Genomic DNA, 13,687 nt, shown 5'->3' with positions numbered 1-13,687 from the left:
GTTGATGCGATGCATGTGTACGCTTTTACATGAAGATCAACGTGGTCCAGAAATCGGATAAACCCAGAAAGAGCAGCCAATTCGTAACAGGAATTTGGGATGAATGTGTAAGAAGATTCTTAGACGTTACGACGATAAACATGAAACCTGTAACCATAGCATATTAACAACTGATCAACTTTGGTTTTTTTTAGCATCACAACCCACCTTGTTTTTTTTCTTTTTGTTTAAGGTTTCCTGTAATAATATAAAGCTATTAAAAGGCTGTATCGTCTCCGACAATTTACCAGTGACGCATTCTAACCTACTTCCTGCATGAGTTACTTGATCCTGTTCACGTTTCTTTTCACCTCTAATTAAGTCCTGAGATGATGGAAATTTCAAAAATAATGCGATTGTGATCATATATTATACGCTAGCTAGCTAGAGACAGCAAATTAATGCTATATGTATGCTCATGACACTTTGTTGTAGTGATGGTGCTTGCAATTCTTCTCTTTATACAAATTAATTATATGACGATATTTTTTTAATCTTTTTATAGAAAACTTCTTTTTATATATATAAGCCGTATATATTCGTGAAGGCTGATGGCCTCCTTTTAGAACATACAGAGTAGATTTCTTCACACAGCAAGATTTTTTTTTCCTTCTTTCAATCAATTTATACCAAGATACTCTTAGTTAATTAAATTAATGATATTTCGAGTGACTTTCGTCTTTTCTTTAAAAAGGGACAGTGGTTGGGTTAGACATGAATTTGATTACGCACGAGAGAATATTTGATGCAGTCCATTTCTTATCTGTATGATATTTATCAAATATTTTCCTGTTACATGTAATTAGTTGCCACCCTAACACACAATTATACCTAAGACGCGGTAATCGATACCACTAGCTAGCTAGTTAGAGAGGATGGGAGCATTTCGTGGGGGAAAACAAGCAAAGCGATGGATTAGCTTCACATTAAACATGTGAAAAGGGACGGCAATGAGATATATACATGATCCATCCTCATCAGAAACTGAACTTTCCACGCGTACATAATCTTTATCTCTCTCTAACGGGTTGGGTTGGGTTGAGTATCTTGTGTATATGGATTTGAAAATGAAGAGTGATCTTAACATCATGAATCAACATGCTTCTGCGTGGATGAATCAATATCAGACCTTTGGTTTATGGACAGTGCACTGCTTCTGTAACATCTCAGAATGCAGAAAGTGGATAAATCTATTTGGAATCGAGGGAGTTCGTTGTACCATTTTAACTTGCTTTCGGTGTGTGTGTCTGTCTTGTTTAGTGGGTGGGGTTGCGCTGCGGGTTGGGAATTAGGTTGCCTGACATAAACAGAGCCAGAAAAAATGTTCGGCATTTTATTGCTTGAATCATCATTCATCATTCCCTTGACTAGTGACATTACTAGTCATCAATCCTGGGAAATCATGCACGCCTATCGAACTACTTCATCAATATCACGTAAGATAATATGGTATTTAATTTGGATATGAAATTAAGGGAAATCATGCAGGCCTCTAGGACTGCTTTGATTTTTGAGGTTAACTTGAAGATAAGTTAAATGATTGGAAAAGATGCGTCGACTAATAAATAGCAAGTTACTTAGGCGCGCGAGCGGTTCAAGATCTTACCGTATCGATCCGTCAAATAATTCAAGGCAAGAAATACTTGTGATGCTTACAGCTACCTACAAGCCTACCACAATTTGAAGATGAAGTTCAATTATTGGGTGATAATCAAGGCTTATTGCTTTTGTTTTATCAGCAAAGTTCAATTATTATTACATAGGTGCTAAATATTAGTAGCTAGCCGCATTTAAGTTCACAGCATAATTGTATAAGAAGATTATTTCAAGAGCATCCATTGTACTCGTCCATGATATTTGTATATAATCTTAGGCAAAGTGACAAACCATATATGACAACATCAGGACAAGATTACAGACGTGTAAAGAAGTGTAAAGACAAGAAATGCTGCTAAGGCAAACAGAGGGAAAGGAGCCTATACCTGCAATAAAGTTTCCTGGAGAGGGGAGGACTCTTCAGCAAATTTAGCCTTAAAGCTTGCAAACGAGTTGGAGAAGTAGATGATCTCTCTCTTAGATAAGATTGTTGTCAAAAATAGATGACGTGAAACACAACACTTTCAAATGTCTTTTAGAGGCTTTATAAGGCAAAGATGCATACATATATAGTCGGTATGCCCAACCCAGGAATCTGCTGGATAGCTCATTAAAACCCTTCATTATTCAAAGGAGTACAAGATTTTCTAGAGAAGCCCAAATTGGGTGTGCAAAAGATTTTATTCAGGTCTCCTTCTTGAAAGTGTTCGAAAGCTACCCCTTCTACGTACTGATCAGACTAAGATATATAAGCATATGATGTGGGCCAAATTTAGAGCTTCAAAGAACAGAAAAGGTATGCTACATTAATGTCTTCATACTTCAATTTCTATTAAGATTCACTAACTCATAGACAAAGATAACTGGCTAGCTAAATCAATAGTGCTCTTATAGCTGCTTCTGTCCATTGTTTTCTCCGTCATCAAGTTGCCTCTTTTGTCAAACTTTGGTGTTCTAATTGTAATTCTGTTATTGGCTTATCAAATAAAAATTAGTGCTCGATCTTATAGCTTTCCACGACCTGAAATTTAGTGCCTTTTAATTAAATAAAAAGAAATAAATAATTAAATGTTTGAATTGATCGATCTACAAGCTGAAAATTTGAGATTACCTTTTAAATCAAAGAAATTAACACGTGCATGCCTCCTTAATTAACACTGAATTGGGTGCTCCGTTTTTTCAGACGGGAAGGAATTCAGCGATGCCTGTAAAAGCTTGAATGTCAACGAAGAGTACCTTAGCGCTTTGCGAACCCAATCCTTTGCTGATTTTTTCACCAAGGCTCAATCACTTGTAAACGGGCCATCTTTTCCAACTCACTGCCATCGCAAATTTTCTGAAATTCTCCTGGAACCAGGTCAAGAATCTATACCTGTAATTCTCGAATCAGCTCTTCTTTCAAAAGTGCCTGAACTCAAAGGGCTTATGCTCAATTACTTTGACGTCAGTGCTGAGGCTTCAAATATATGCAGCCACCTGCTAAAAAACATAAACCAAATCCAATCTAGTTACGTGTTCATTCAAAGAGTGCTAAATAGTATCGACGATTGCTCGCCTGAGAAAGTGAAATTGATTGTCTCGGAGCTGAACTCATTCATTATCCAAAGCAATCCGTTTTCAACCCCTAACAAGCATGACTTCAAGTTAATTAACGACAGGTACTTACTGGTTTTAAACCGCCTAAAATCCAAAAGAAACAAGGTGGCTAGGAAGATGAAGCTCATTGCATGTATCCATAAGGCTACAGGAATTTGCATAGCTGCAGCTTGTAGCTTAATTGCAATCACAACTATTGTTCTAGCAGCACATACTCTTACTGCACTGGTTATGGGCCCAGCCATTTTCAGCCTCCCAATAAAGCACTTCAAGAAACAGCTCACGAGTTTCAAGTTTCTGAGAAGTGGATTCCTGAGGAAAGTTGGGCAACAGCTTGATGTGGCAGCCAAGGGAACTTACATATTGAATAGGGATTTTGACACAATAAGCAGCCTTGTATCTAGGCTTCACGATGAAGTTGAGCACGACAAGGCAATGATACAGTTCTGTTTGGAGAGAATAGAGGATAAGTTTTCTTTACAAGTGATAAAGGAGCTTAAGAAGAGTGATATTGGGTTTAGGAAGCAGGTAGAGGAGCTTGAAGAGCATTTGTATCTCTGCCTGCTAACGATTAATCGAGCAAGAGCATTAGTGATCGAGGAAATCACAGCATCTAGCAGTGAACATTTGAAGTAGAAGCTACAACAATACTTAATTTGTACAGGGTAACACGATTTTTTTTACATCAGTACTTATATGTGATGTTCTTCCTAATATGTGTGAAGACCTCTACGGTTGTATATACTATACAGTTGATTTTCTGGAGAGAGATTCGACCATTTTTTCTGTAAATTGAGGCTGTTATTAATTGACTGAACGAATACTAAGCAACCAAGTTACTTGGTCACACGTCGAGAAAGGGGCAAGGCCAATCTTTTTTAAAATGAGCTGCTTTTTTCAGTCATCTAATAGTTTAATTGTTTAAGATTGATGATATGTGACAAATTTATTTATACAAAGAGATTGATTTGATAGTAATTGTTTACTTAATTCCTATTAGTATATCAGACTCTCAAAAGGTTTTCTTTTTCGAGGGAGGGCTTGTTTAAATTTTTCAGACTGATAATTTTGCTCAGAGAAACTCATGGATAGTGCTATTAGAATCCAACCGGAGCTTGAATCGTTGAATGTGTCGGTTCATTGGTTCACCGGTCCAGTCAGTTCCAATTCAATGCCTAGAATGAACTTTCTTTTAAGATTTTTGTCATGTGACACATGACGGGTTGGACTAGAACTTATATAACCTAGTTCTTAATTGGATCAATTTTGTTCAAACCAGTTCCTAGCCAAGTTCATTCTAGTTCTAACTGGTTATTATCATATCAATTACACAAATGATCCATACTCTTTAAGTTGAATTGGGACTCTACCGATCTGAAACAATTTAAACTGGTTCAAGCAAAGAAAAAATAGAAGTAGAAAAAAACTCAATTAATCCAGTTAAAAATCTAAGTTCACCCGTTGCCTTAATCAACTTGAGTCTCACCGATCAAAACTCCATCTTAAAACATTTGATTTTCTTTTATATTTTTATATTTTATTTTATTTTTAAAAATAATGGTTTATCTAGATCAATTTTCCTTGCACGTGACCTAATTTTTACACTGGATCAATCTCACGTCAAGTTCACTGGCGGCTTACAGCTATGACAGATGGAATCAACTGGTTTCGTCTGGTTTTGAATCTTTTGATAATTATACTCATAGGCTCTAGCACATACAATTTTTTTTTCATTATAATTCTTGGGACAGCAATGTGCGGGTAGATGGAAGTGGGGACCATTATAACCCATATTACGATTTTGAAGTGTACTAGCCAGCCTGGCGCCATCAATGCCTTTGAACGGAAATGAAAATCATAACGGACCGGTTCAATCGTTTCCAATTCAATGCCTAGAATGAGAATTCATTTAAGATTTTTATCATATGACACATGACGGGTTGAACTACAACTGATGCAACTATAAAATCAATATTAAAAAAAAAAAAAAAATAACCCGTGTTAACTTGGATTAACATTTCAATCCTCGTACTAGGTCATGAGACTAGAAAGCAAGTCAAGATAAATTATGAAGTTTAATTTTTAATAAACTCAATGGTAAATAATAAAATTGAAAAAAAATTGATTAAAAAAATAACCTGATATAACCCGGCTTAACCTGTCAAATCCACAATCCGGATCAACCTACCAAACCCGTGACTTGTACCATGAGATCGAAATAAGCAAACAGAAAAAAAATTAAAACAAATTATGAAGTTCAATTTCTAATCAATCTAATGATGAAATATGAAATTGAAAAAAAAAATTTGTTAAAAAAGGAATATAAAAAATTACTCGAGTCAACCTGAGTTAACTCATCAAATCCGTAATTGAGAGTTATGAAATGAGAATAACCTCATTGAAATCTAACTGAAATAAATAACGAAATCTAATTCTCAATCAATTTAATGTTAAAAGATAAAATTGAAAAAAAATATCAATTTGAAAAGGAAAAAAAAACTCGAATCAATCGAGTTAACTCGTAAAACCTGTAATTTGGATCATGAAGGTAAAATAACCTAATAAAAAGTAAATTAAAAAAAATTATGAAGTGTAATCTCAAATAAAACTAATATTAAATAATAAATTTAAAATTTAAAATAAAAAAATAAATTAAAAAAATATTATAATAAATAATATTTTATGAGGAGCAGGAAAATAAATTTTTCTCATCTTTTAATTTTTTTCTTTTAAGTTTTTTGTTTTTTTTTTTGGATGTTAGCATGACAAATGAACAAGATGTGTGGCCTGTAAAACGTGCGCAACATGGCTCACGGGCCCACCTCATAATATGTGTGCAGGGGGTGAGACATTTGTTAGCCCAATGCTAAGCCCATACCTAGATCTAGGTTTGATGAGGTGGGCTTGAGGCTGTTATGCCTGGATTAATCACCATCCGGCATCCATGCACAATTCCAGCACAACATGTTGTCAAGGGTGCACGTCGTGAATGAAATGAAATTAGGTTGGTTGAAATATAGATGGCGAATATTATGCACAATGAGCATGCTTATTTCTGTGTTTAAAAAATGTTTTCGAGAATTTTTTTTTATAATTTTAAATTATTTTTGATTTGCTGATATTAAAAATAAATTTTAAAAAATAAAAAAATATTATTTTAATACATTTATAAATAATAATATTTTAAAAAACAATCAACACTAACCTAATAAACTGCTTTATATTATATAAAAAAACGAGAAATTAAAGAAAAAAAAACTATCTGATTGCTTAAAAATTCGGTCGTTGGCTCCGATGTCATTGAGTTGGATAATGACCTGATTTGGAGAGATGAGGTCATCAAATTTTTGGAAATTATGAACAGCAAGTATTGGGAATAATTTAATGTTAGAATCAAGAGAGTAAGAATTAAGAAACTTATAACAGCTAGTTCGATGGTTCACATGTCATGTACACAAATACGTGGAACAATGATTTTAATTATTTCGAGACGCTGGAGTAGTAGTTGATCATCCTTCCTGTCTTTCGAAGTTGCGAGACTTTTTCCCATGCATTCATAATTTATTTTTCTCTTGACAGAACACATCCATCATAATTTCTGTATAATCTTCACTTTGAATCATCATGCCAATTCTTTCTGTATGCGTTTCTGCACGTTTTCAAGAAACTAATTATTGATATGATTTATGAATTTTAATTAATGGATCGATGGCTAATTATCTAAAACAGTAGCAGATTATTTAAAATTAAATCTTAATTATTTAGTGTCGAAGAATTATCTCAACCTAATAACTTAAACTTTTAGGTGAGATTTCAAGACATGATTTATATAATTCTCTAACATATCCCCTCAAATGAAAGCCTTTTAACTTGAAATTTGTACAGATCCATACTATTTTGTGCTTGATTTTAATAAATAAAGATAATGAAATTCGAACTTGTGACTGCTTGGTCATCAAGATTTTGATATCATATTAAAAAATCATCTCAATCCAATAACTTAAGTTTTTAAATGAGGTTTCAGGATATAATTTATATAAATCTCTAACATACCTCTTCAAGTGAAAGTCTTTTAGTTTGAAACTTGTACATATCCATATTAAATTGTGTTTAATTTTAATAAATGAGGATGATAAAATTCAAACTCATGACTGTTTGATCATTAAGATTCTAATACTATGTCAAATAATCATCTGAACCTAATAACTTAAGTTTTTAGAAGAGATTCAAATATGATTTATTACAAATGATGAAGATTTAGGAAATAAAATACAGGAACAAGTAGTATAACCAGAGACTGGTCATCGGAGAATCGAAGTTAACAGGCTATGTAAATTTATTTGCACGACTCTGTAGTCTATGGTGATAATATTTATTTGCACGCCTCTGTAGTCTATGGTGATAATTCTTAAGTCTTGACAGAGTATCAGCCAGAGAAACTGAGATTCTTTTCCTGCATTTCACGTTGGAAGATTATCGCTTTTCCCAAGTCAACGAGACGAAGAAGGGAGATTTATCAATTCATGGAAACTCGCAAAGCATGAGCCGGTGCAGCAATAACCAAGTGATTTAATGTAAGTTTTATATAAACATGATGCGATTTCTGTTAATGGTGAAGTGAAGAAGACGATATCTAATCACTTATAATTTTGTAAGAGCACAGGAAACTACTGATAAGTCACATGCTCTCTGCTTTAGAGGTATCCCTGGAGAGAAAAAAGGAAAAAATCATTCATTTTTGTCGAACAATGCAGCGTGTTCTTCTCTTGTTCGAGAATTGAATTGGTGCTTCCCGAGACAGAGAGAATGGAAGATTGGCTTTTGGCTAGAGATTAAGGTTACGATTATTGTTTGGGATAAGTTTGGCAAAGTTAATGGGAGTACGTTCTTCCCTGTTTGTCAATTTCTTACCGGATATTTGCTTTCACGGTGGTAATAGCTCAACTAATTAACTCGGTGTTTTCCTCCTCCTGAAGGGTTTTCAGTTCAGACTTCTCATTCGTATTGTTATGATTACTGCGTTGAAATATATAGATAGTAATTTGGTTTGATCTCTTAGAATAGTTTTATTATTCTTTTATTTTATTTTTTCATCTATATATTTTTGGCATTTTGTATAGAAAAAAGGCAATTCTATTATGATACGAAATAGAGACGAAAAAAAAAAAAATAGCCTGTCAGAATTACAAAGTGATGGTAGTCCACACCGTGAAAAATAAAATGAGAAGGGAGTTTTCGTTCATTGCCTTTTTCTTCGACTTTGAGGGCATTCTTTCTTCATTTTGGTCAGTGCACGCCATTCCCTTTCTTTTTCTTTTAAAAAAAAGGAAAAGAAAAAGAAAACTTTAAAAAGCTTTGTATGTTTGTTAACGTTGTTTAACATATTTATTAAAAGTAATTTTTAATTGAAAATATATTAGAATAATATTTTTATATTAGAATATTAAAATCATAAAAAAACACTAAAAATATATTAATTTAATATTTTTTAAACAAAAACATTTTAAAAAACATTTCGAAAAGTAAATTAGACTATAATATTAAACACATACTAAATAGAACTCGATAAAAAAATTAAGAGAAAAAAACCAAGATCCTAATGATTATACTTGACACTAAGTTCAGATTAATTTTATAATTAAAATCTCAAGCTGCAAACCACACAAGAAGCATCTAATAAATTTTTTTGAAGGGAACAAATCTAGGTTCTCTTTATGAACGTGGAGTTTTATGTAGGCCCCGTTTGTTTGCTGGAAAGTAATTTTTTTTTGGAAAGTGAATTTCAGGAAAGTATTTTCCGATGTTTGGTAGTGTAATGAAAAATAAGTTGGAAAACACTTTCCAGTGTTTGGTTATGTCATGGAAAATGAGCTGGAAAATAACTTATTAATGTCTTATTTTTCTCAAGTTTATTAAAATAATGAGGAACAAATTTTACAAATTAAAAAGTTGAATGAGAATGAAAGTGAACAAAAATATAATTTCATAAATTATCTCAAATAAAATAAATAATAATCAAAATAATAGAGATCAAATCTAAAAAATTAAAAAAAATGAAAGATGAATAAATTAAAATAATAATAATTAACATTTCATAAATTATTTCAAATAAAATAAGTAACAATAAAAAAAATGAGGACCAAATTTGATAGATAAAAAATTTCAATAAAAAAATAATAAGAAAAAAGCAAATAGCAATTATAAAAATAAGAACTAAAATTAATATAAAAATTAAATTTTAAGAGATGGAATTGAAAAATAAATATTCAAAACAAATTATATATAGCAATCAAAAGTTTGAGGATCAAATTTGATATAATTAGCAAATAATGACATTTCTAAATTTTTCACAACTTCCGGAAAGTGTTTTTCGCCCAAATTTTCCAGGAAAACACTTTCCTGAAAATCAAGCCAAATTTTCCTTTGACTGGAAAGTGTTTTCCGTTGACCAACTTTTCTAATGGCAAACAAACACAGGAAAGTTTGGAAAGTGGTTTCCCGGAAACCACTTTCCGGAAAACAAACACAACAAAAAGAGAAAACATTTTCCTGGAAACCAAACCAAATTTTTCTTTGACCGGAAAGTGTTTTCCGTTGACCAACTTTTCTAATGGCAAACAAACACAGGAAAGTTTGGAAAGTGATTTTCCGGAAAATGAATTCCGAGAAACAAACATGGCCGTAGCAACACCGGGGATTGATTCAATACCCACGAAACCCTATAACATTGTTAATAGGATTGGGACATCTATCTCAACATTGCATGAAAAAATCTCTTTAAGTGATAAGGTTTCTGGGATCAGATCACCACCTCCAACGAGAGACAAAGTGAATCTAACAAAGAACAAATTGGTGTGAATTGAGCATGATAATGGGAATAGATTGCAGCCAAATTTTTTTATTGATGATGGAGTTTTTAACAATCTTTGCATTCTTTGACACAACTCTCTGATCATTAAACTTCTCGGTAAAAGCATTGGTTTCTTCTAGATAAAGTCAAGACTGAGGGGGATTTGGAAACTAACTGGTGACTTTGAGCTTATAGATGTCGACAATACTGGTTTCTTCATAGTGAAGTTCTATGTTGAAGATGATATGGAAAAGGTTATTAACGAAGGACCATGGATGATCTTCGACCATTATTTGGCAGTGCGTAACTGGTCTTTTGATTTCATTTCAACCACTACCAAAATAAATCGAATGATGGTGTAGACACTAAGTTCAGTTTAATTTTATAACTAAAATCTCAAGCTGCAAACCACATAATAAGCATCCAATAAATTTTTTCAAAGGGAGCAAATCTAGGTTCTCTCTATAAATATGGAGTTTTTTGTAGCGACACTAGGCATTGATTCAATACTTAGTGAAGTTTGCTAGTAACTTGGGTAAGTATCTTGGTTTCCCATTGATGCATGGAAAAGCTAAGAAATCCGATTTCAACTTCATCTTGGAGAGGATTCAATCGAAGTTGGCAACTTGGAAGGGTCGATTGTTGAATAGGGCAAAGAGGGTCACTATTGCTAGATCAGTGATTAATGTTATCCTCATATCCTATATACAAACATTGTGGCTTCCTCAGGCCATTTGCAATGGCATTGACAAAATCATTAAAAACTTCATTTGGAGCAGGTCTGCTACAAGGCGCAGTATCAATCTTGTAAATTGGGATACTATTTCACGCCCAAGAAAATCTAGGGGGTTGGAAATTAGAGAATCAAGACTAGCTAATGTTGTTTTGCTAGGCAAGCTAGTATGACAGATTTGTAGTCATGGGGAGAAACCATAGGTTAGCATTCTGAAGTACAAATACTTGAGGCACACTCATTTATTACAAAGATCAACACCCTATTTTAATGCACTTATCATGTGGAGAGCTATTCATGAAGCTTTCATTCTATTACGTGACGGGTTCTCATATAAGATTGGTACAGGGAGCTCTCCTTTTGGTTTGACAAATGGCTAGATAATGGCCCTATTGATGGGAAAATTGATATGGTACACAACAGTGACTCAAACTTAAGAATCAAAGATTTGTGGCTTGCTAGTACTTGGAATTTCAGCAACTTGGTGACAGTGCTGCCTGACTTTGTGAAACACCTTATTATGGCAGTCATTATTCCCTCTATTCCTCGTCCAACTGACATGGTGATTTGGGGAATGAATGAAACATGTGTCTATACCTCTAAATCATCATTTCTTTTGCTACTAAACAAATCGAATACGCTGCTTGTTAATTCTATTTGGCCTCGGGTTTGGAAACTAAAGGCTTCTGATAAAATACGCATGATACTTTGACAAATTGTCCATGATAGTCTTCCCACGAACCTGCTTAGATATAAAAGGAACATTGCTAACTCTCCTATTTATGGTTGATGCAACCAGGAGGAGGAGACTACTTTGTATTGCTTGTGGGACTGTTTCTTTGCCAGGGATAGGTAGACAAAGTTGGGTCTTGTTAATACTCATGATTTTTGGAACTTTGATATGGTGAAATGATGTAGAGATATGAGTTTTTCTAATGATTCTTTCATTTTGCCTTCGGGTATATGATGGATCTGAAGGCGCAAAAACATTATTGCATATGGTGATAATTATACAGGTGAGAGTTGGATTCTGGGGCAAGAAGGATAATCATTGTAATGCTTTCGCCATGCCTATTATCAACCATAAACATGAAATTACTATTTCTTGGTGTGGACACGATAAGGGGTTTGTGAAATTAGATGTTGATGGGAGCTCGCAAGGTAATTCTAAGAAGATTGGCTTTGGAGGCTTCATTAATTAGAAATAATAAAGGGAAGTAACTAGTAGGTTTTACCAGGTTTGGTGGTATTGCACACTAACCTGCTTCCATAACTTCTGGCTATTAAACATGGATAAGCTCTTGCTTGAAATCAAGGCTTTATGAGGATCATCAACAGTTCTAAATCCCTGAATGCCTTGAGATTTGTTCATGAGAGAAACTTCACTTTTCATAGGCTTGGGGCTGTTACTACGAATATCAAGGAGCTTCTCTCAAGGGATTAGGAGGTCCATCCTGCTCATACGTTGAGGGAAACCAACTCATGTACTGACTTCTTTCAGCAATTTGATGACAATGCTGCTGACTTTGTGAAACACCTCCTGTTTTCAAGACTAAGCGCACTCTTGCTTGCAGATTCCATAAGTACTTGTTATTGTAAAAGAATTTAATTTTTTATTTATTTTTCCACCGTAAAAAAAAGGATTAATTTTACAATTACATGTATATAATTAAATTAGAAGTCCCATCAGTTTAGCCAACGAATCAAAGACCTGTTTCCTTGTTTATTTACAAACGCCAAAAAAAAACTCCTTTTCTTGCTTCGTGAGATGTGAGTTTCCTTTCCCTTTCATTTTTCCTTTTCTCACCCCCTGTAACCTCGACTTGCTTCAAGAAGTTTCCTTCTTGTTGATGGGTTCGAATCTTTAAATAATATTTAAAATATTTTTTTCATATAATTTTAAGAGTATGTTTTTAGTTTTATTTGCCAAGTAAATTAATTCGAGGTTACCATTAATTCTTGAAAAAAAAATGTTTACATTTCAAACATTGTATTAATAAAGAATTATTTTATTTCCACTTCCCAGTATTTTTATAATAAAAATGACTTTTTTTTCTTCAAATGGACAATATTTTCTTCCCAAACTTGCCACTTTTTTCAAAGCTGGATAAATAAATAAATCATGTAGGTGAAGACTATGTAATTAAACATTAGGAACTCATTTTTTTTTTTCTGTTTTTAAAGCTGATAATATTACAAGCTCTAAAAATAAGCAAAACATGAATTTGAGCACCCATCTCTTTAATCAAAAGAAAACCCCCCAGTAAGTTCTAGGCTTATTATAGATGAGAAGATTTGTAGTTGGTTTTGCGTTTTGAAAGTGTTTTTAAAAAAATTTAAATTTTATTTTATTTTTTTCTTTGCTTTAAATTAATATTTTTTTTTATATTTTTCAAATTATTTTGATGTGCTGATGTCAAAAATAATTTTTTAAAAATAAAAAATATTATTTTAATACATTTTCAAATTAAAAATACTTTAAAAAGCAATTTTAACCACACTTCCAAACATGAAAAAAAAAATATTATTTTTCTTATAAAAAAATAACCTTGCTATTTCTTATTTTAATTCTCAGCACATATACTCTTTTTATATCAAAATTAAATTCCATCTTCAATTTTAATTTAGGTTTAAGTAAATCAATGCACATCCATAATTAATTTGCCTAATTTAATGTCTATATTTTAATTTCATCTCTTTCTTTTTTCCTTTTGTTTTAAAATCCAAATTTAACCTTTTTTTCTCGTTCGTCAAAATCGATCCATCTAAAAAAAATCGATCCATTTTGTTACCACTGGTCACGACATTTTCAACGGTCCACCTTCGAAAGGAGTACTTCCTCACTCGGTGTCCTTGTCCTCACTCTCGGACAC

General features: G+C 32.9%; 1 protein-coding gene across 1 annotated transcript; it reads left to right on the top strand.

The window, feature by feature from the left end:
* Positions 1-1,955: 1,955 nt before the first annotated feature.
* Positions 1,956-4,023, top strand: LOC7467813 (UPF0496 protein At1g20180). Its single transcript, XM_052450347.1, has 2 exons — positions 1,956-2,431; positions 2,819-4,023. Exons 1-2 carry the CDS (start codon positions 2,392-2,394, stop codon positions 3,865-3,867), a joined length of 1,089 nt encoding a protein of 362 aa, XP_052306307.1. The 5' UTR covers positions 1,956-2,391; the 3' UTR covers positions 3,868-4,023.
* Positions 4,024-13,687: the final 9,664 nt, after the last annotated feature.

Source organism: Populus trichocarpa, chromosome 2 (genome assembly GCF_000002775.5).
Source record: "Populus trichocarpa isolate Nisqually-1 chromosome 2, P.trichocarpa_v4.1, whole genome shotgun sequence".
NCBI lineage: Eukaryota > Viridiplantae > Streptophyta > Magnoliopsida > Malpighiales > Salicaceae > Populus > Populus trichocarpa.
Note: the sequence above shows the minus strand (reverse complement) of the source record. Positions and strands in the feature narration are given on the sequence as shown.